This window comes from Vicugna pacos, chromosome 6 (assembly GCF_048564905.1).
Source record: "Vicugna pacos chromosome 6, VicPac4, whole genome shotgun sequence".
Classification (NCBI taxonomy): domain Eukaryota; kingdom Metazoa; phylum Chordata; class Mammalia; order Artiodactyla; family Camelidae; genus Vicugna; species Vicugna pacos.
The window spans coordinates 85840437-85863671 of NC_132992.1; the positions used below are offsets into that span (position 1 = coordinate 85840437).

General features: G+C 36.1%; 1 protein-coding gene across 2 annotated transcripts in view; it reads left to right on the forward strand.

The window, feature by feature from the left end:
- The first annotated feature begins 807 nt into the window (after nucleotides 1–807).
- UNC79 (unc-79 homolog, NALCN channel complex subunit) overlaps nucleotides 808–23235 on the forward strand; it is a 173959-nt gene continuing 151531 nt past the window's right edge. For both annotated transcript variants that reach the window (XM_031679353.2, XM_072963982.1), the window contains exons 1-5: nucleotides 808–948; nucleotides 4479–4649; nucleotides 14104–14196; nucleotides 19554–19609; nucleotides 20275–20404. In XM_031679353.2, the coding sequence (XP_031535213.2) occupies nucleotides 4562–4649; nucleotides 14104–14196; nucleotides 19554–19609; nucleotides 20275–20404 (367 nt within the window). In that variant the 5' untranslated portion in view covers nucleotides 808–948; nucleotides 4479–4561. The remainder of the gene's footprint in view (nucleotides 949–4478; nucleotides 4650–14103; nucleotides 14197–19553; nucleotides 19610–20274; nucleotides 20405–23235) is intronic.

Sequence of the window (23235 nt, forward strand, 5' to 3'; positions counted from 1 at the left end):
TATGTATTATTTCTAAATTCATATGCCTGTTTAAACTTCATTATCTCAAATGATACTGACAGAATGTCATGAAACAGTATCATAATATACATATAGACATTATTTTGATGCAATAAACATGTGATTTTTAAGACTTTCTTAATAAACACACATGTTTATTCTTTGCTAAAACATGTTTCTGCAAGTGCCATACCTATATTTTGCAAGTTTTTATTTACCTGATTAAGACAGTCTTGCTGCAAAATTCCTTTGCTTTGAAAGTTCATTTTAATTAGGAATAAAAGCCCCAACTCATTAGAAAAGTCAACATTTTTCCTTCCAGGAAACCTTTCCTTCACCGATTTGATAAACTGTAAAACATGGGTTTGGCACTGAAACATGCATTTTTATATTTTTGCTCCTTACTAACCAGATAACACATGAGATGCAATGCAACTTCCACAAAATAAACCTTATGTTATTGGTAGCTCTGAGCATGAAGCCATGCGATCCATAGTAGATTTGTAGATGTTGCTGGTGTGGCAATTGCATCTTATGTGGGATGTATCTGGTGTTTTATTATTTGTTTTAGAGTGTCATTTCAATGTAATGTGCTGTTCTTTGTGTCTTTGTTGTCTCTTTTTTTTCTTTGTCCCCCCAACAGCATTTTGTCCCGCACAGGGAAGAAGGAAAACCAAGATGCCTCCAATTTGACAGTGCCCATGACCATGTGTCTTTTTCCTGTGCCATTCCCACTCACCCCATCTCTAAGACCGCAGGTCAGTTCCATCAACCCTACTGTTACTCGCTCCCTCCTTTACAGCGTCCTGCGAGATGCTCCCTCTGAACGTGGCCTGCAAAGTCGTGATGCTCACTTGTCAGACTACCCTTCTTTGGACTATCAAGGCCTCTACGTGACTTTGGTGACTCTCCTGGATCTAGTTCCTTTACTACAGCATGGCCAACACGGTGAGCATTTAATCGAAACCTTTGAAAATGTATATGTATGTTTATGGATGCTAGAAACTGTTATTGTTATTGTAATAAATTGCTTGAAAGGTCTTTGTGTGGCCATTGCCTTTCTTACACTGAAACTTAATTATGGTGTTTCCCTTCCTATCATTTTTTGCTGTTTTATGGCCAGAGGGGTGTTATCCAAGCCTGCATTGGGAAGAATGAGCTTGAGAGAGGAGGAAGACTATAAAAGGAACTCACCTATTCTCCTCTGATCTGCTTATCATGGAGACTCTGGTTGAAATTATGATTTGGGGGCTAAATTTTAAGAACTCTCCCCTCCTCCAAGAAACTGTAGGAGGTGGAGCTTGGAGGGCAGGTTGAATCTACCGACTTTTTTGGGGAGCATATCACAGAATTTCTCTGGGACTCATTTTTATCTGTCTTTAAACCCAGGAGGTTAGACAAGAAGAAATCTCTAAGAACTCTTCCGAATTTAACTAACAATTAAAATGTTGGCCAAGTGGAATAGTGTATGGGGGAGCTATATGCCGTGTGTAGTATATGTATGCCGTGTATGGTGTATACTAGACAGTGTTAGTGGTGCTTTAGGACAGAAGCCTAAAGGCATGCTTCTTTTTTTAACTCTTCCTTTTTCTACTATGTCTCTAGTCGAGTTCATTATCTTGCTTGCTTACCAAATAACCTTAGAGGTTAAAAAACAATCCAGCACTGCTTCTAACCTATAAAAGGGAGAACGATAATGCCTATTGCTTAAGTATTCGATGTTATATTTGGGAAAATCAAATGAAAAACCGTACAGTAAGAAAAGGGATTTTTGCAGAAAATGAGCTTTTAATGCATCAGTTGTCTTAACTTTAAAGCACTGATAATTTGGTTCATGGAGATATGATAACCAAAGTTTCACTGTACAGAAAAATTGGAATTTGAGACATGGGTGGGTAGTGGGGGTTATTTTGCTTTTTTGTTATGGCTAACTCTCCTAAGAGAATGCTTAATGGTTTATTTAGTAAGATGTGTTCCTAACTTAAAAAACCTACTTTCATAGAGATGATGAAATAATGATGATTATTTTGTTTTTTCTTATATTTACCATACTGTATTACAGTGAATATAAAAAATGTGGAAATTTGTGAGTTTGCTTATTGTGTAGTTTTGTAGCCTAGTTACTTTCATTGTGATCCTATCCTAGCTCAGAACTTAAAGAAGATGACTCTGAATGTAAGATTGCTGGAGCTTACTTACCATGGTGGTGAACTTCTTAGTGCACTGTGACTACTTTGTGACTGCTTTCCTGGTCCTGGGATGGGTCACTGTCTAACAGTCTTTGATTAAGATAAAAACATTCAGTTTGGTAACTCAAGGCCCACGCAACTGCAATTAATGTGTAAATTGCGACAATTTGGTGGGGGGGATGATTTGTATTTTTACTTTTATAGCCAAAGCTATTTTGTGGCTTTCTTTTTTTTACTATTATCTATCCTGTGTTCTTGTTCTGCATAACAGAACTTAGAAGATAGGAAAAAAACCTCACCAGACCATCCCTTAGAGGTTAAAAAACAATCCAACACTGCTTCTCTAAGTGTGATCTGGACAGCATCAGAATTTCTGAGGGAGCTTGGAACATGGAATTCTGCCTCCCAAGCCAGAACTTCTGAATAAGAAAGACTGAGGTGTAGGTCCCGAGAATCTGAATTTTTAACCAACTCTCTGGGTGATTCTTCTGTATACAGAGTTTGAGAATTACTGCACTAGGGCTAGATCTGTGTCCTTATGTGGGGCAGTGTGGTGCACCCAGGAGAGCAGCATTCTTGTGGTAGTTCAGCTACTAACTCTCAGGTGATCTTGGGCAGTCACTTTTCTTCTCCAGGCCTCAGTTTCCTCATGTGAAGTGTGTTCCAGATGGGCTTCAGGCTCCTTTCAGTGCTAATATTTTGTAACTAGGCTAACATGCAGCTGAGGTGTCCTTCATGTTCAGCCAGTTCTTGGTTCTCAGTAAAACACCTGTGAATTTTCTGCTCCATCATTTTGACCTTCACTCCCCAGTGTGCAATGTGGTTACATCCTCTCTGCTGTCAGTTGATGTGCTTGTTGAATTGGCATAATTCTAATGATAATCAGAAATAACATTAGGCATACAAATGGCACTGAGGTAAATCTGCTACAAAGCAAACAAGTCTAATAATTTTCTTTTATAATGAATATGAGAATGATCAAAGTCTTCATTGTCAAGTCTTGGCTGATGACCTGTATTTTGGGAGGTTCAGAAATATCAAAATATGCATGCAGTGTGATGGGATTTGGCTTCCGTGCATTCTAAAGCTAAATAGTTATAGTTTTTTGAATGTCCTCTACTTTTACTCCTCGTGCAGGTAATAATAATAGTAACAATATTAACATTCATCATAATGGCTAATATTTGTGGAGCACACATTATGCGCTGTGTTAAGCACTTTACTTTTTTCTCATTTAAACCTCCTAACAATGGTACCTAATGAAGTCAGGTAGGTACTGTTCCTGTCACCATTTAAAAGATCTTGATAGAAAGATTATTACTAGGTAGCACTTCCTTCCGTGATAACTGATAACTAAACTCACAGGGTCATATGGTATCAGTTTATGGCTTCCTTTCTTTGGTTCATGCCGAAGCTGCTTATGTGCTGGAAGGTGCAAATTACCTCTTTGCCCAAGACTCCAGATGTAGGAATTCTGTGGTTTGGTTGGGGAAGCAGAAATAACCTGGTTTTATTTTCAGTCCTGCCCTTGAATTTTCAAAAACTTCCCATGGGAAAATAATTTCACATCTTTTGTGCCACGTTTGTGTAAAATGTCATGGAGGTAAGAATGCTGGAGGAATTTCAGGATTTATTATTACACGGAAAGTGCTTTTAATTTATGAAATCAAGGACGAATGTAAATAACAACTATGACTGAAGATGGATAAAGTGTTGAGGAAAAGCTCACATAATAGATACATTTGACCCTTGAACAACTCGGTGGGTCTCCGACCCCCTCCCCCATACAGTTGAAAATCTGCAGTCTCTTCTGCTGTCTCTGCCTCAAAAACAAAGGATTGATAGATGACTTACACAGGGGCAGAGAGCTGAAACAGTTTGGACAAAATCAGGATTCAAACCCTCATTCTTTTGATTCCATATACTGTGATCTCCAACCAGACACAAATATTTCCTCACACTTAGTTAATTCAAAGAATTAGATGAATAAAATGAGTAAAATGAAGATACAGGGATTATATTTATTGAAAAAATCTCATAGATGAGTGGACCCATGCAATTCAAACCTGTGTTGTTCAAGAGTCAACTGTATTTATATTTCTTAATGCAGTCATTCACCAAATACTGTGTCCGCACTGTACTGAGCAGTATGTTTCAGGACTCTTAATAGGAAGGGCGTAGTGGTCACTTACAATTTACACCAGTTCATAAACACTTAAAATGTAAAATTAGCATTTTTTGTTAAATGGCAAAATATTCAGTGACTAATTGCTTGATTTTGTTTTGCAGATCTTGGACAGTCAATATTTTATACAACCACGTGTTTGCTCCCTTTTCTCAATGATGATATTCTGAGTACTTTGCCCTACACGATGATATCAACCTTAGCTACCTTTCCTCCGTTTCTGCACAAGGATATTATTGAATATCTTAGCACATCTTTTCTACCAATGGCTATACGTAAGTTCAGTCTTACCTAACACTAGATTATTTTTATGTGTTGTATGAATGGCAATTGCTTTTGCTGTTTTCTGCTGTAGATTTTTAAGATTATAATGGAATCATTTGCTATATACATATGCTTTGATTTAAATTCAGTCATTTCTGCATGAATATTATGGTGAAAATAAAGGAAATGAAAGACAGTTACACCTTAGAATTGTTTTATTCACATAGCTTGATCTTACAGGATAGAAAGAAAGAACATGTCAAGGCCAAAAATATATGTTTATATTTCCTACATATAAATTATGGGTTTTTTTTTTGCCACTTTAGAAAAAAAGGTGGAGAGAAGTGTTGCTTCAGACATATAAATTCTTACATTTTGCATGTGAAGGCAGTAGGGTGTGACGAGAGAACCAATGGCTGGAGTCAGGATATGCAGCTCTCCTTGGTCTCAGTTCTGTCTGTCATCTGCTGTGTGATGTCGGGTGGCTCACACAGCTGAAACCTCATCTCCAGAGTGATGATAGTATCAGCTTTCCCTCTCAGGGGTGTTAGGATGATAGAGTGAGTCAAAATTTATGACAACGCTTTGAAAAAAGTTAAAGCTTGCGACTCACGTGCAAGGAACTGTTATAAACATGGAGCTGATTTGAATTCTATGTCACTTTTATGAACTTACTACTACAGGCTTTCCAGACGTGATAACAGAGAGGAAAATGTTGGATTGTGTTTTTTTATGATCAAAATCCCTCTAAAGTATTTTTAAAGATACAGATTATTAATTCATCTATATTTCAGTGGATAATCTGAAAAGATTATGGGTTTAGGAGTCAATAAGATCTAGATTCAAATCATAGCTCTGCTACCAACTAACTGTGGGACCTTAGGCAAGTTACCTAACCTTTCTGTTTCTTACTTGTAAAATGAGAAGAATGATAATAGCTGCCTCATAAAGTTGTTATAATTGAGAAGATTAACTGGAACATTGGTAGGGTGCCAGCACAATGCCTAGTGTTCAATAAGTGTTAGTTTACTTCTCTCCTTCCCTCAACTCCTATTTTATAATACCTGTATTCAACTCGTAGAGATCATTTTTCACCATTTAATGGTATGTACTAATGATCTTATTAAAGTTGTTGCTCTGTAATAACAATTGGTAAACATACATATTTTTGAGCCACATTAATTTTTTTATTGTATTAGTTTTCTTTTTTCATTGAAGTACAGTTAATTTACAATGTTGTGTTAGTTTTTGGTGTACAGCAAAATAAGTCAGTTATATATATATATACATTCTTTCTCGTATTCCTTTTCATTGTAGGTTATTACAAGATACTGAATATAGTTCCCTGTGCTATACAGTAGGACCTTGTGGCTTATCTATCTTATACGTAGTAGTTTGTATCTGTGATCCCAAACTCCTAATTTATCCCTCCCTTTGACAACCATCAGTTTGTTTTCTGTCTATGTGAGTGTTTCTGTTTTGTAAATAAGTTAATTTGTATCATATTTTAGATTCCACATATAAGTGATATCATATGATATTTGCCTTGCTCTGTCTAACTTACTTTCTCTGTCTGATTTACTTCATTTAGTATGATAATCTCTAGGTCCATCCATGTTGCTGCAAATGGCATTATTTCATTCTCTTTTTATGGCTGAGTAGTATTCCATTGCATATATATATACCACATCTTCTTTATACAGTTGTCTATTGATGAACATTTAGGTTGCTTCCATGTCTTGGCTATTGTAAATAGTGCTGCTGTGAACATTGGGTGCATGTATCTTTTGGAATTAAGAGTTTTTTTCTGGATATATGCCCAGGAGTGGGATTGCTGGATCATATGGTAAGTGTATTTTTAGTTTTTTGAGGACTTTCCAAGACTTTCCATGCTGTTTTCCATAGAAGCTGCACCAGTTTACATTCCCACCAGCAGTGTAGGAGGGTTCCCCTTTCTCCACACCCTTACCAACATTTATTGTTTGTGGACTTTTTAATGATGGCCATTCTGACCTGTGTGAGGTGACACCTGACTGTAGTCTTCATTTGAATTTCTCTGATAATTAGCAAAGTTGAGTATCTTTTCATGTGCCTATTGGCCATATGTATGTCTTCTTTAGAGAAATGTCTATTGAGGTCTTCTGGCTGTTTTTTGATTAGGTTGTTTGGGTTTTTTTTGTTATTGAGTTGTATAAACTGTCTGTATATTTTGGAAATTAGGCCCTTGTCAGTCACATCATTTGCAGGTATTTTCTCCCATTCTGTAGGTTGTCTTTTCATTTTGTTTATGGTTTCCTTTGCTGTGCAAAAGCTTATAAGTTTGATTAGGTCCCATTTATTTATTTTTGCTTTTATTTCTATTGCTTTCAGAGATTGTCCTAAGAAAACATTGCTACAATTTATGCCAGAGAATGTTTTGCCTATGTTTTCTTCTAAGAAGTTTATAGTGTCTTGTATAGTGCCTTGTCTTATATTTACGTCTTTAAGCCATTCTGAGTTTATTTTTGTGTATAGTGTGAGGGCGTGTTCTAACTTCACTGATTTACATGTGAGCCACATTTACTTATTTTACAATTGAGTTTAATTTTAGCTATGGAATTATAATTTTCATGTCTTTTAACCAAAGAGTCTGACTTCTACCTAAATTGTGTAATGATTAAAAAAATTAGCACACTGATTATACTGTTCAAGTAATAGAATATTTGATCATTTTCTTTCTTGGTTCTGTGTAATCTTACTGACTAGTACTTGTTTATGGATACAGCCTTAGAACTGTATAGTTGTATTTTTTTTATAAGTATGTTAACTGTTAAACTTAGGCATAGAAAAATTTTTCAAGAATAGCAGGTGAGGCTGCATCTTTTAAATAATGAGTTTAACTCACCATATCCTTTCTTAGAAGTAAGTCAATAATTTTGGAAAAGGTAGTGCATGTATCAGGCCTTTTAAATTATACTTAAAATCAAACAAGCATGTGACAGCTGGCAATTTGTCTCTTCACCCTTGATTATTAATTTCTACTTAATTAGAAACAGACCTCAAAACATGCCTTGTAGTCACATTGGAATCTTTGCTTATTTAAATGTGTGAATCTTGGGAACTGAGGAGAACAAAATAGTTGAGTTTACAAAATTTGTGTGAATTTTAGTGCTTATTAGTAGAGTAACTTGGTGTTTGTTTAAAAGTATGGGCAAGTCTCTTATAAGTCCCAAGACTCCTTTTTTTTTTTTTAACTGTAAAGGAGGGGTTTGGGAAAAAAGTCCATCTCTCAGATTATTTCTCTCTTAATAATTCTAGGTTAAAGAACATCAATCATATTTTACGTAAGAGGCACATATCTTCCTCCATTGTTGATCTGATTCATTTATTTTGTTGCTCTGGTTTTAGTCTCTTTGTTCTGACTTTCGTCTCCCATCACCATTCCTGTGCTTCAGTAGTAGCCAATCTGTCATCTTTGAATCTTTCAAAATAAATTGTGGTACTAACCCTTAAAGCCAAATTCTAAGCAATCCAAGTATTTCTTTTGTACTTATTCCTTCATAAAATAGACACAGATCCAAAGATGGAGGGAACTGGGTTCCAGATTAATCACATCAAACTGAATTGACGTGAGAATGTGTCTGTTGCTTGCATCCATGTTGGTTTTATTTTTGGAAGTTGTTTCAGTGTCTAGAAATTCTGACCAAAATAAGAGGCGAGCATTTAACTTCTTCTACAATATCTTTATTTCAGGCCTGAAATAAGGATGTTGCATTTTCTGAGTATTTGATAAAACCTTTAAGACCAAAAGGCTTTTTTCTCTTTGGTATGGGGTTCACAAGGTCAAATGTAAAACATGAATAGTTTTTCAAGTGTTAAATGATTATATCATTAAGGATCTAGAAGATGAAGTTCTGAGCTCTCAAGTGGACCTAAAGAGATATTGCAGCTCCTTCACTTTAAGGGCCCTGCATATATATCAGTTTTGTCCTTTATGTCATTTTTGTCAATAAACCAAGTACTGTGCTCTTATTTTAAAAACTCCTTTGAGGTGCTACAGAGCAAACTGCAATTTATTATTAAAGTTTCCTTTGATATAACCTTTTCTTCTTAACTCCTTCCATATATAGACACATTTGCTTTTATTCCAAATGTGTGCAGTAGGCTTTGTTTATATATGTATATATATATTTAAAGGAATTACTAAGAATTGAAAGGGTCATTTGCATTTCACCATGGAAACCGCTTGTTTTCCCCACAAAGGTTCTATGATGTGTGGGCCAAATTGAAATACGCATATTGAGAATATGATACTTTGGTTGAGAAGAGAAAAAGCAAGTTCCAAATGAACATTCATTGATGTAGGCTACATTATTTTAAAGATAATAATAAAGCTGAACAATTATATCAGTGAAAGACCCTTCTAGTGGTACCTTGGTATCCTGAACTCTGCAGTCTCATCTAGTTTCTTTTCTGACTTCAATTTCCTCAAAAGTCACTTATCCTCAGGAAAAAAAAAGGTTCATTTAGATCTTTGCATTGAATTAAAAGCAATTATATGATTTAATTGAATATCTACTTCCAATTTTGTTGGCCCTGTATCACTTTTTGTTCTACTGCTACTATAGAGGATGTGTGTAATGTTCTATGATCTTTCAAAAGCTAATAAATAAATATAATAGAAAAAAGACAGTACAATGTTGATGATATTTAAATAACATTTTATATGTAAAATCTATTTTATTAGCTAACAATTGGGTTTTTTTGGAGGAGGGGAGGTAATTAGGTTTATTTATTTATTTATTTGATGGAGGTACAGGGGATTGAGCCCAGGACTTCATGCATGCTAGGTGTACACTCTACCAGTGAGCTATACCCTCCCACCACCAGCTAACATTTGTTTTGGTAAAGTAGATCTTACTGTACTTTAAGAGCCTTATTGTTGAATTGTGGGAAATGTTTTGGAATAGGACTCCAAAGGGCTAGATTGTAATCTTTGACTGCTGGCAAATCTCTTAACCTTATCAAGCTTTGCTTCCTTTAGCTGTGAATTTCTGAATAATCACAACTTCCTTTGTCTTTATCCTACATTGTTGTGAAGACCATGGGACAACACATGAGAATGAGCTTTGAATATTGTCTGTTGTTATATCAGTGGATAGCAGACCCAACACACGGTCAAGTGACAGACATGTCAAATCCCAACTACTGCAACTAATTCGAATATTCTGCTCAAAATCACATGTTGTCCTGAAATTTTGTCATCTTAAATATTGCTTGAAATAAGGGGCCATATGCTGGGGCTTGGGATTTTTTTCCATTAGGTAGGTTGTATAGTAACAGTAATTGTTACAACAGGTTTTGATCTCATAGAACCTGACAGAACACTCTTGCAGTAGTGATGGGCAATTCTGTCTCTATGACTTTTTATTCATCTACCAATCTGTACATATTTTAATGCTGCATAGACTTCAGAGCCCTGGTGTCTTAGTCCTCTCTTTGTGTTGAACTGATATGATCTTCTGACAGCACAGATGTCTTATAAGTAAACCCTATCTCATGGAACACAGTTACCTCTGCTTCCACAAACAGAGGTCTTAATCCAGGCAGTACAGTTTGGCAAAGCACAGGAAATGGTTCTGTCATATGGCAGAACTGGTTTTTCTTCTCCCCAGATGATTCCCTTACCTTTACCCCTTAAACAAGCATAAGGCTAGAGGGGTTTATTTAAATATATTTCAATTCAGACCACTTCTTACCACTGTTTCTCATCTGGACCAGTTCAGTAGCTTCTGAGCTGGTCTCTGTGCTTCTACGCTTAGCCTTCCTACAGCCTGCTCTCCACCAAAAAGCCAGAGCTATCCTCCAAACGTGAATCAGATCACGTCTCCTCAAAACCATCCAGTAGCTTCCAATCACTCCTACAGATCAAATTCAGCATCCTTCTGTGGCCCACGGGGCCTTCTGCTGTGTGATCTGGTCCCTGCCTCTCTTGCTACTTCATCACTGCCTCTGCTATGTCCACATTGGCCTTTCTACAGTTTCATAAAGGCACCAAACATTTGCTTTTGCTCCAGGCTTTTTCCTCTGTCCCAAAAGCTTTTCTTGCAAATGGTCATGTGATTTGCTTTCTCATTCTCTTTAGGTCTCAGCTCAATTATCACATCTTCCCAGAGCCTCTTCCTTAACCTCAAGATAAAATAAAACCTTCCATCACTTTCTACCTATTCCCTTGACCTGCTTTGTATTTCTTCACAGGTATCTGCCTGTTCCTCTAGAATAGTGCTGTCCATAGAACTTTCTGCAATGATGGAAATGTTATATAAAATTCTGTGCTGTCCAGTAGCCACATGTGGCAACTAAGCACTTGAAGTATATCTAGTGAGAGAGAGGAACTGAATTTTTAATTTAGTTTACTTTTAATTAATTTAAATTTAAATAGCCACATGTGGCTACCATATTGGACAGCACAGCTCTAGCATTTAAGCTCCATAAGGACAAAGACTGTCTATCTTGCTTATGACTCTGTCTCCAGGGCCTAGAACAATGCCTGAAACATAGGAGACACTGAAAAAATACTCTGTGAATGAGTAAGTGACTAGAGCATTAGCTATGAAGTCAAGTGACTTAGACTGTAGTCCTAATAATTAGGCTGGTGTTCTCATGCAAAATATGATTTCTCTTTTATAAAAATGGCTTTCCTGTATACTTTTTTTGGGATGAGAATCATATAAAAGCTGTATATGATAGCATATTAAGAACTATAAGGTGCAGGAACAGATGCAGGAATTGTTATTGTTTATAGAGGGAGGGGATGGTGGTCATAGCTGTTTTGGTGGTGCTAGGAGGATCAGGGATAGGTCTTAAAGCTTAATTGTATTTCCTGAGCACAATATTAAATGTAAAATTTTCTTGTTTTGATTAATTCTCTGCTTTCTTCCATAGTATGTAGCTTTGGCTTTATACACCCTCATGGGGACAAGCTGCACATCTGTTTACATCATGCCTTTTTAACAAGATTCAATAAATGATGTGTACCTCTGCATGTTTATTAAATTAGAATTGTGGTGATTTCGTGCAGTCTGTTAGATGGCTAAGAAATTGCAAAGCACCGTCTGTTTACTGTACTGGAGCCAATTTCTGAGGACTTGAGCCAGGGGAGCACTCTTGGCTTTGCGGTGGACTGTTCTTGGGGGAGAGCATAGATTTGTAGGGGTAGAGAGGACGCTCAAAGGTCACTGAGCTATTTGGGCTGTTCTCCAAATAAACTTCATCTAAATCGTCCTAGACATTTGGGCATGTCTCCCATTTTTAAAGGCCTCCAGGCACAGTGATTCTCAGCCTCCCTTAATAGCAGTTTTCATTTTTTTTAAAAGCAATTACAATTTAAAAGTTTGAAATGAATTTAAACAAAGGTGAAAACATTTGTCCCAAAAAAGAAAGGATAGAGTATATTGATTATATTGAAGATTACACTTTCTTTTGTTTTTCACCCTTATACAAAGGACACAGGGGCATGCAATTGTTCCTCCCACACCTGGACCCTTTACTGAGTATTTTCTTTCTTGTTCTCATTCCTCTAGTAGTACGTAAATACAGCTCCAAGGCCTGCTTGGATCAGAATCAATTGATGTCCTTATTAAACGTGTGACTTTACTGCTTCCAAACCGACTGAGTTAGACCCTCTAGTTACAGGCCCCCAGAAGCTGAATTTGAACAAGTTCCCTGGCTAAAGTCTGACAGCAACTCAATCTTGTTCTTTAGGATTTGCCTCAAAGATTTTTTTCCCTTGTTTAATCAACTTTAACATCTAAGAGCAGTGAACTGACCCCCACATCTTTACATAAATATTAATATTTATTTATATTGTATATCCAAATTAATGAATATACCTGAATATCACCTGCTTGGTACTTTAGCAGCAGCCCAGCAGCAAATGTTTAATAAAGGCAAACTCAGGTAAACAGGACTTAATTATAGATCTGTTTTATTTATTTCTGTAAAGCTGTTGTAAAGGCCACCATCCATTGTGGTGCTCAGAGTTTTTTATGTTAAAAAAAATCATGTTAGATTTTCTTTGTCTTCTCTACTTTATTATATGACAAACCTTTTATTAGTGTTTCAGTGCTTCTTTTATACATATGTTTTATTATGACTTGCCTTATTCTTTTTGGTTGTAGGTGAGATATTATTCTCATACATTGCACTTTAATGCTTTAAAGTAAAGCAGATTTTAAGGTTGTCTGCTCTTTTCTTGTTGTCCATGTTGATGGTCTTCTGCATTAAGTGTCAGAAATTGAGAGTTGACTTTTTGAGGGTGCTCTCTTCACTGTATACTGTTCTGTTCATGCTTTCTTGATAATTTGCCACAGAAGCCCAACTATAAGGGGAGGTTTCTGCTATTTCTGCAATTATCCTGAGAAAAGAAATTCACTTTATATCGGAGTCCTTATAAAGTTTCTGCTATTGTAGGCTCTCTCTCAATTACTGTGTTTAGAATAATAAAGTACTCTGGAGATAACATATTACCCCGAATGACCTCCCTCAGTGCTAGTTTTGAATGCTTATAGAGGTTACCTGATAACACTCTGTGAAAAAAAGAGAGAGAAAGAAATTTAATACAGTGTTGGATGTCATTGTAAACAAGCCACTTAAAAATGTCCTAAAAGCAGTATGTGAGTTGTTATCACATGGAGAATGATTATGCTGCTATAAGATGAATTTGGAAGAAACCAATTGGCTGTATGATTAAATACTGCGGGACAGGATAAAATGTCCAGCAACAGCATTATTCACAGATTCAAAAAGTTGTTTATTTCAAACAACTCAGATGGATATGAAGATGGTAAAGCTCTGGAAAACTTAAAAAGTGGTTGTCATGGTGATGAAGATGCTGATGATGAAGTTACACATGAAGGTTTGAGTAAAATTGTTTAATGATAGGTGGAAGTTGAAAATAATTTAAAATTGATATACTATTTTTTATAATACATGATTTAGAATTTGTGTTTGTAACTAAATGAATATGGTATCCAGTATCAGTAGACTATTTCATTTACATCTCTTAACATTAATACATTGAAGTAGTGTTCAAAAACCTTTTTTTTTTAACCTTCTTATTGGATAAACTTCAACATGCCTTTGTATTTGGGTACATGGGAGATTGTTTTTTCTTGTTCCCTGAGATATAATAAGCTTGGAAACAGAGATCACATTTAGGTGCAGTTCTGACAATACCATTCCATTACATTCTGGCATTATTTCTACTTCTTGAAGATTCTCACTAAATGCTGGCTATTGATTATGACTACTGTAGCGTTTGTATGCTAGGACAAATGTTACGGTTTTATTTATGCAAAGCTTCCATTGGTTTGGTTGGGATTGTTTTTTTCAAGTTTTTTCTTAGCTCTTATGCTCTATGCAAAGTAGCAGCTAAAGGCATATAAATAAATAAACTGTGTCTAATCAAAAAATTTTTGGTTTCAGTGGGTTCCTCAAGGAGAGAAGGCGTTCCTGCCCATGTTAATCTCTCTGCATCATCCATGCTAATGATTGCAATGCAGTACACATCCAATCCAGGTAAGTGGAAATTTGGGTGGCTTCGCTAATTCCAAAACCAATAATTAAACAAGACATCAAATAAGCAAGCTATAAGTTCTCATGTGAGAAGTACTTTTCTTGATGAATCGACAACTGGAGATGTGTTAGAAAACAGACCTTCAAATTGAAATAAATTTTCCTTCCCTTTTGCTATTATATCAGCAGTAATTTTGCTGGCTAGTTATACTTTTAGAATATTTGAGAGCACAATTTTAGAACACTGACTATAAATTGCTTGAATATAACTATATAGAAATAATTAAATTAGAAATACAAAAATCACCTGCTGTTCTATCAACTAAAGATAACCACTGTGAATAGTTTGTGAATTTCATACTCTAATGCCACATGAATATCCTTGCACATACATCTTTTACTACATTTCTATTTCCTTAGAATAAATTCATAAAAGAGGGATTAATGAGTTAAGAGCTTGAAGAAAAGTCAATATTCCCACTAATTATATATGAAAGTACATTATAACCTGTCATTGAATATTGTAGCATTTCTATACAAATGGACAGATGAACAATAACATCTTATTTTGATTTGTGTTTCTTCAATTACTAGTAATATCAGACAGGTTTAATCTGATATACTCTGTTTGATTTTCATTCATCAGTGCAATTGCAGATGAACTTTGGGAAACTGACCTAAAAGTGGGCTGACTGTTGGAGTCATATGCTAAGATATGAACTCAGTTTTTACATTTATTTAGTATTCACTTGGAAAGTGAACAAATTTAGTGGCACTGTGTTCAATCTTCTATTTAATTATATAATGAATAATACTTGAGTTTTTGATGCAGGATGAGGAAAACAGTTTTTAAAATTTCCAAATCTTACTGTTCCTTAGTCTAGAGTATCATCCTTTAAATATGAGATCTCTTATGATTATTATATGAGTTTAATTAAAATGTATATTTTAGGGGAAGCTATATCTCATATCTCACTCTGACTTAAAATATCCTCATAATATCATTTATATTTATTATATATTATATCCTGAAAAAAAAAACCTTCACTTAGAATCTAGTTAGTTAACTAAAGTCTCATCCTTGGCTTTGGTTCTAATTTCTAAGTTAGGAGGCAGTCACAGGTCAGGTAGAATTATGTGCTTTGAGGTTAGAGGTATGTGGGTTCACATCTGAGCTTAGCACACATTGCCAATTAGTATAACCTTGAGCAAGTTCTTTAACTTCCCGAAGTTTGAACTTATCTCATCTATAAAATGGGAATAATTTTTCCTGCCATACCTTAAAATGTTGTTGTGGGGATTTAATGAGTTAAGTATGTGTTAAGTGCTTACTTAGCATAGTGACTTGGCACGTCATATCTCTATAATCTGCCATTGTCTTCTTGGGGTTGAACGGTTCACTGGGGAGTGAACCACTGTGATCAGATAGAGTTATGCTTGTTATTTCTAAATCTGTATCTTCATCTGCCCATAGGGGAATGTTTGTAGCCAGCTATTCTACACTAAGAATTCCATCTGGGACCCAAAATTAGTCTTGTGATGGGGGAAACTGTTAAGAAGTGAGGTGCTATCCACCAGGGGGCTCTCTGAGACCAAGTGGTAGGGCATCATTATCCTTTAAACTTTTATTGGGGGAGATAGCAAGCGGCAGCTTGGTCCTTGTAGTTGATTGTGTATAAGAATAGAACACAGGTACTTACTCAGGTAACAGGAATTCATTGAGTAACTCCTGTGTACATGGCTCTGTGCTTGGCATTGTGAAAACCGCCCTGAAATGTAAGATATGGTGCTATGGAGTTTATGTCTAATTGGAAAGATTAGGCATATTCACATAAATCATTAACTTACAATGTAAAGTAATATGTGAAAAGTATCAAATAAATACTATAGACAATATTAACTCATCATAGGAGAGAACTCTATGGGTTGAAATGATCAGAAAAGGCTTTGTGCCACTTGAGCAAAGTATGGGTCTTAAAATGTGGGTAGAATTTTGATAGAGTAAGTGGGGTGTTCTGGTAGGGGAAGCAATTTAAATAAAGGGAGTCTCTAGGTCTGTTCACGGATAGTCAGAGGACTTCTCTGAACAAAGATTCGTGTAGCAGACACATGGAAAATAGCAGACACCGTGCAAAAGAAAGCAGCCTGGAGCATCTGTACCTGAGAACTCAGTCGCAGCTTAACAAAATTCCAATTCTAGAGGATCGTCTATGTACTCAGCAAACAGGTACTGACTATCCGCAGTGTGCTAGACACTGGGCACACTGTGGTTAGCAAAATAGAACTGACCCCTTCTCTCTCTTCACGAAGCTTATCTTAGTTAAGAAACGGTTCTTTGAAATGCAGCCGTTAAAACAAAACAAAACAAAGCAAATCTAAAAAAAGGGAGGAAGGGAGAAGACGTTAATCATATAATTATAAAAGCAAGTATAAAGTTTCAGTGTGGTAAGTGCTGTGAAAGATGTACGTTGTGTATGATGAGACCCTATAAAAGGGGATTTTTCTTAATTTCAAGAGGTCGGGGAGGGCTCTTCTGGGAACGTAATCTTTGGTCTTAGGACTGATGGATGAGTAGCTTTAACAAGGCCTGTAAGGGGGTGGAGGTTTCCAGGCAGAGGAATATCATGTGTCAGAAAGGAGCCTGGCAAGCAGGTGGGACTGAAAGATCAGTGTAGGTGGAGCTCAGAATGAGGGCAGCCTGCTGTGAGATAAAACTGTAGAATTCTGTGGGCCGGCACACGCAGGATGTTGTAGGCTCTGTTTGGGAGTCTTGTGTTTATCCCAAGTCCAATGGAAAGGCACTGAAGGGCTTTGAATGGTTGTGTCTGTGTAACGCTAGTTGCAGTTGAGAATGGATTAAAAAGGAGCCAGAGTGGATGTAGATTGACCTATGAGGGGGCTGTTGCATTGAGACTGAGAAAAGTGGATATATCTGAGAGCTATGTAGGAAGTAAAATTGATAGGACTTGGTGACATATTGGATATGGTGGGGTTTTAGCTTCATAACTAGGTGCATGGTGGTTCTATTCATTGAGAAAGAAGATATTAGAAGAAAATGACCAGGCTTCTGAGGGCAGATCGTGAGATCTATTTTGGACATGGTATGTTCAAAGTGTCTTTGAGACATTTGAGAGGAGACGATGCATCTTAGACTAATACAATGTTATATGTCAATTATATCTCAATAAAACTGGGGAAAGAACCCATACATAACCTCAGTAATAATTCTCATATGTCTAAAATAGAAAAATGCAAATGAATCATTTTCCTTCAGAAAAAAAAGAAGTAATAGTAATTAGGAAGTTGTATTAAGAATCTTGAACTCAGAACTGAGTTCTGGGCTAGAAGTAATGAACTTTGAGCCTACGTGTTACATGTCCAGTGAGATTCATTGAATTGCTTATAAATGGTAACGAGTTGTACAGGCACACCTCCTTTTACTGTGCTTTGCTTTATTGCGCTTCACAGACACTGTTTTTTTTTTTTTTAACAAATTGAAGTTTTGTGGCAACACTGCATTGTCAGATGATGGTTAGCATTTTTTAGTAATGAAGTGTTTTTCAATTGAAGTATGTATTTTTTTAGACATAATGCTACTAGACACATAATAGACTACACTGTAGTGCAAACATAACTTTTGGATGCATTGGGAAACCAAAAAAATTATGTGATTCACATTATTTTCACATTATTGCAATATTTGCTTTGTTACTGTGGTCTGGGATGGAACCTGCAATATGTCTGAGGTATTACTGTATCTGAGTGTGACATTGCTTACTGGAGAGCACAGAGTGAAAAGTAGGTTTGGTTTATGACTAGGCCTTCAGAAACTCCAACAGATAATGGCCCAGTGGGAGAGGATGAGCTTGCCAAGGAGACAGAGAGATGTTTGGCTGACTAACAGAGGCTTTAAACTATAAAAATTTGTGTTGTATACTTACTAGGAGATCTCAGTGATAGTTCCTCATTATCAGGGGCCTGAGATGCCGTCTCTATGTTTCTCTTAAACGTCTTCTCATGGTTTGCAAGATAAGCCACAGTGGAGAGCATTATATTCTTACACAGACACATCTAAGAAGAGGTTTCGAAAAAACCCCAAACAAAACAAAACAAAAAAAGTACATCCGGGGAATGTTATAGCTCAAGTGGTAGAGTGCATGCTTAGCCTGCATGAGGTCCTGGGTTCAATCCCCAGTATGTCGTCTAAAAATAAATAAATAAATAAACCTAATTACCTCCCCTCTCAAAAAAAGAGAAAAAGAAAAAAGAAAAAAGAAAAAAGAAGTCCTATTAAAGTCCTATTAAAAATAGAGTCAGTCAGAGTAATTAGAGAAAGTTCTCCTGGTGAGCCTCTTTCCTTTTGTCAAAGAGGAAAAATGAGTCTCAGAAGCTCCCAGCAGATTCTCTCTTTGGTCTTGCTGGCCGGAACTGAGTTGCATGGGCATCCATCCCCAGCTGCGATGGAATCTGGGAATTGTCTCGCTTTGTAGTCTGTGTACTGGGAGATGAACAAGGAAGAAAAGGTTATTGACAGCAGTGGATTAGCAACAGCAGTGTCTGCCACTGGTAACAGGAGAGGGTAAGTCATGAAGTCAAGGAGTGATCAGGAATACTGGAGGCTGCTGAAGGTCAAGTGAGAGGCAGACTGAAAAACGTCCCTTGAATTGAATGACACAGAGGTCACTGGTGACTAAGGGAGACCTGGTTCAGTGCTATGATAGGGTTGAAAGATAGATTAGAGAAAGAATAAAATGGGTATCTAACTAGGGTGAAAGTATCTTTTTTCCTCAAGTAAACATAGTCAAATGAAAGAAGCTTGCTGTTCTGTAGCTCTTAAGAATTCCTCAAGATGGAGTTGGTGTTAAAGACTAATCCTTCAGCCTCTCACTTGTTATCTGTCCAATCTTGGGCAAAACAGGAAACTAAATCTCACTTTCCTAATTGCAACGTGATGGTTATGACGTATATAATATATTAAAGGTCTTAGCATAATAACCTGGCATGTAATGAACGCTCAGTAAATGTGAGCTTTTATTATGATCCTATTAGGTGATTTTTTCCCTATATAGTTCTTGATTACACTGATACAAGTTTATGTTATAAAAGCATAATTACTAGGGAATTTTCTTAATATTTCCTTTGTTAATAAGATAAATGAAATACTTCCCAAGGATCTCGGAATAAAGCTTGATAAAGTCAAGGGCTTATTTGATTTTTGAAAGCTGTGAATATATGAAAGTAAGTAATTTCTAACTTAATGATTGGAGTGAAAAGTCATACTAATATACTTTATATATTTCAAATGATTTTTTTTGTTGATATTTACATTTAATGTTCAAATTATATTTTCTTCCTTACAGTGTATCATTGTCAATTATTGGAATGCCTCATGAAATATAAACAAGAAGTTTGGAAAGTAAGTTTTGGGCCACATTAGACTCTTAGTTACAAACTTAATTTATATAATATAGTAAAAATCGTTTGCGTATTAAAACTATTGTTTAGGTCAAACTTATTGATGTCTTATTATTTTGGTATGGCAAAACTTATAATTCTTTCCTTTCTGGTTAATATTTATCATTTAGAGCCGAAAAGATACTTTAAGAACGTAGTGGCTTGACAGAAAAATTCATTGGCTATATCTTATTCTTAGAATTTAGCAAATACCAAATTATATGACAGTTTTAATTAATTTGAAAGATTGCTTAGGAACCTGTCTTCTTTCATATAGGAGATATGAACTGTTAAATGTTTTAGGAAAATGTTTTTAAAAATGCAGTGTTTGGCAAACTGACTTTATGCTATTCTAAAATCTTTCTTTCATGCTATTTTAAGTAGAGAAGATAGTGTATATTTGAATACCATCTGGGGGGCTTATTTACAGAACCCATAAATAAATAATAAAAAATAATGTTATAATATGATCTAATCTGCAAAGCTTACCTGGATGATGAGATTCCAGGACAGTTAACCACCTCAGCCCCTTCACTGGAACTTTCACTGCTTTGGTAATACTGAATGTGCTGCCTTTATTTTTTATTTGATGGTGCTAAGTGAACATACGCTTCCTGCTTCCTTTAGGATCTTTTGTATGTGATAGCCTATGGGCCTTCACAAGTAAAGCCTCCAGCTGTGCAAATGCTGTTCCATTACTGGCCCAATTTAAAACCTCCTGGGGCAATAAGCGAGTACAGAGGCTTGCAGTACACAGGTAAGGGGAGACTAGCTTCTGTGATGCCCTGTCTTTATTTCTCCTGTGCCATGTCTCCCACACCTACTTGTATTTTTTTTTATCTTGCTGAATTATATTTACTGTGCCTTTAGATAGTGTCATAAATCCTTTCTGAAATGAGGTGGTATAAAAATGAATTAAATAAATTTCAAAAACATTTATGACATCATAGCAAACTGCGTTAAGTCCCAGTCCCACTTGCTATACACCTGGCCTGTGGTCTTAATATTGCTAACATTAATCACTCGAAAGTGTGAGCAGTTAATAATGCTGCAGATTTGCTCAGATTTAGCAAAATCCCAAGTGGCTATTTCTGCTCTGGTAAGAAGACTTGGAATGCTTTCAACATTACCAGTTCATGCACTAAATAAAAATTAAATGACCCTGATATCCTAGATGGACATGAAGAGTCAACACTGATGAATATTGGTGTAATTAATAACCAACAGTAAACATTGAGTTTATTATAAAGACATGTATTTACCAGAAAACAAACAAACTAGCCTGTATGTTGTTTACGTATTATAAAATCAAAGAAGTAACCCATGGCTAATGGCATTTCTGATGCCCCTGACTACTCTCTCCCCCTACTTAACTGTATACATTTTTTTCTGGAAATGGAAGAAGTGGTTATTTTGGCATAGTTTTTTTTTTCAAGTTATTGTAGGATTGTATACTGATGTTCTGAGAATGTACTACTTTACTGGCATTACTCATCTTTCCAAAGGTGATTTGAGGTGGTTCAAAAGGGATTTAACTTAATTCCAGTGTCTGTTTTATGTTCCTGATTAAAGCCAAGTGTTAGAGATATTGATGGCCCTTGGTGAACTTATTCGAAACTCTGAACAAATAATATTGGTCTTAATGGTAACAATAGTACTAATTAAATGATGAAAGTAGATAGTAAGTAAATTTAAAAAATGGAAATTGATATCATTGCTGCTTTATGTCATTGGTAGTAGAGAATATTAAGTATTGCTGAGTGGATAACATGATCATAAAAACAAGAAAACAGTTAGCAGCATTAATAAAATAAAAAGTGAAATAACTGAAATATTTGACACCAATCCCTTCTCAGTATATCCATGAAACAAGCATTTATGTGATGAAGTTTATTTGAGAAATATTTGAAAAATTACTATGTGAAAGAGCAAGTGTGTGCCAGGCACTATAATTTTTGTTGATGATGCAAGAACCCACATAAAACGAGACCTCATGGAGCCTCATGCAGTCTATATGGAAAGCCATTCCTTTATTCAGCAAGTTTTTATGAAGCATCTACTATTAGCCAGATGTTATTCTAGTTATTGGTGGCACAGTGATTAAAAAGCAGACTAAAATCACTAATATCTTGGCTTGAACATTCCAGTTCTGGGGGAAAGACTGGGAAACCACCTTACAGTATAATAAGCACTAAAGTAGAGCACACAGGAGGGGTCTCTGACCTCACTCTTATGGTGGCCAAATTTGGGGAGGGATAAGTTGTTAAGGAAGGGTCTTGAGTGAGTGACATGTAAACGGAAACCTGAAAAATATGCACATGATAGAGTCATAAGGGGAGAGAATCATGAATGGATAAAATGTGAGTTTGAGGCCTAAGGGACTGCAAGTCAGACTTGGAGGCTAAAGACAGCATGATTGTATGTAGGAACTGGAAAAAGTCGTATGCAGACAGACAGTGGACAGTCAGGGGGAGAATAGCCAGAAGGAGGCAGAAAGCCTGACAGGGCCTATGAAGGAGTTTGGGTTTTATCCTGACAGCAAAGAGAAACCATGGGCAGGTTTTAAATGGAGAAGCCACATGATGAGATTTGCCTGTTCAGAGCACCTGAGAAGCCTGGCAAACTGACAGCCACTTCCATTTACTCGAGAGACCATACCCTTTGGAAGAGCCAGCCAAACCTGTCTCCCCAGAATAGCTCAGCTTACTAAGGTCAGAGCGACTCTCTCATCTTCTCTTGGCCTATCTGAACAAGATGTCTCTGTCTGCAGGCATTCATTCATCATTCCTTTCTTGTAATTATACGTCCAAACACTCCCATCCTTGCAGTGTCATTTTGTGCCTGCTGCCTGCCTAGCCCTGTCCAAGGCCCTGGGAAACAGCTCTCTTGGAACTCCCATGCTAGTGGACCATGGTATTCTGTGCCGGAAACAAGAGATCATGGAAAAAAATTAATCATTCTGATCAATGTATTACTATTTATCCAGCACTGGCTGTCGTGCATTGTTCTAGCTGCTTAATATCTCATTTAATATTTTAGCCTTCTCTTAATTGAACATATTTTATGGACAAGAACCATATTGGGTTTTATACACATTTTCTCAGTTAATCCTCACAAAAATCTTGAGAAGGTTTTCTAATTTCAGTGTTACAGCTGAAGAGCGGGACACAGAATTTAAGTAACATCCCTAAATTCACACAAATAATAAAGAAACACAACTTGAATTTGATCCTGGGTCATCTTAATTGAAAACCTACATTTTTCTGTTCTAACAGTGTGACATCACTTCTGTCAACTCAGTTCTGTAATTAAACTTTAGCTGGAGCATTCGAAATTTTCTGTAATGCTTCCTGCAATGAAAGATGCATTAAAGGGTATAATCAGTATTTAGATGGCACTACAACCCTAAATATTTGCAATAATAAACATTATTTTATTAGAATAAATAGAATAGAGATAGAATTTTATGGGCCTGGAAGCTCAAAGATGAAATACTTTCTTAGGGACTTTGTATGTTTTTCCAGTGATTTATTTCCTTTTTAAAGAGTCAATTATTTTTTAAGAAAAGGAAAATTTGCCTAAAAAAAT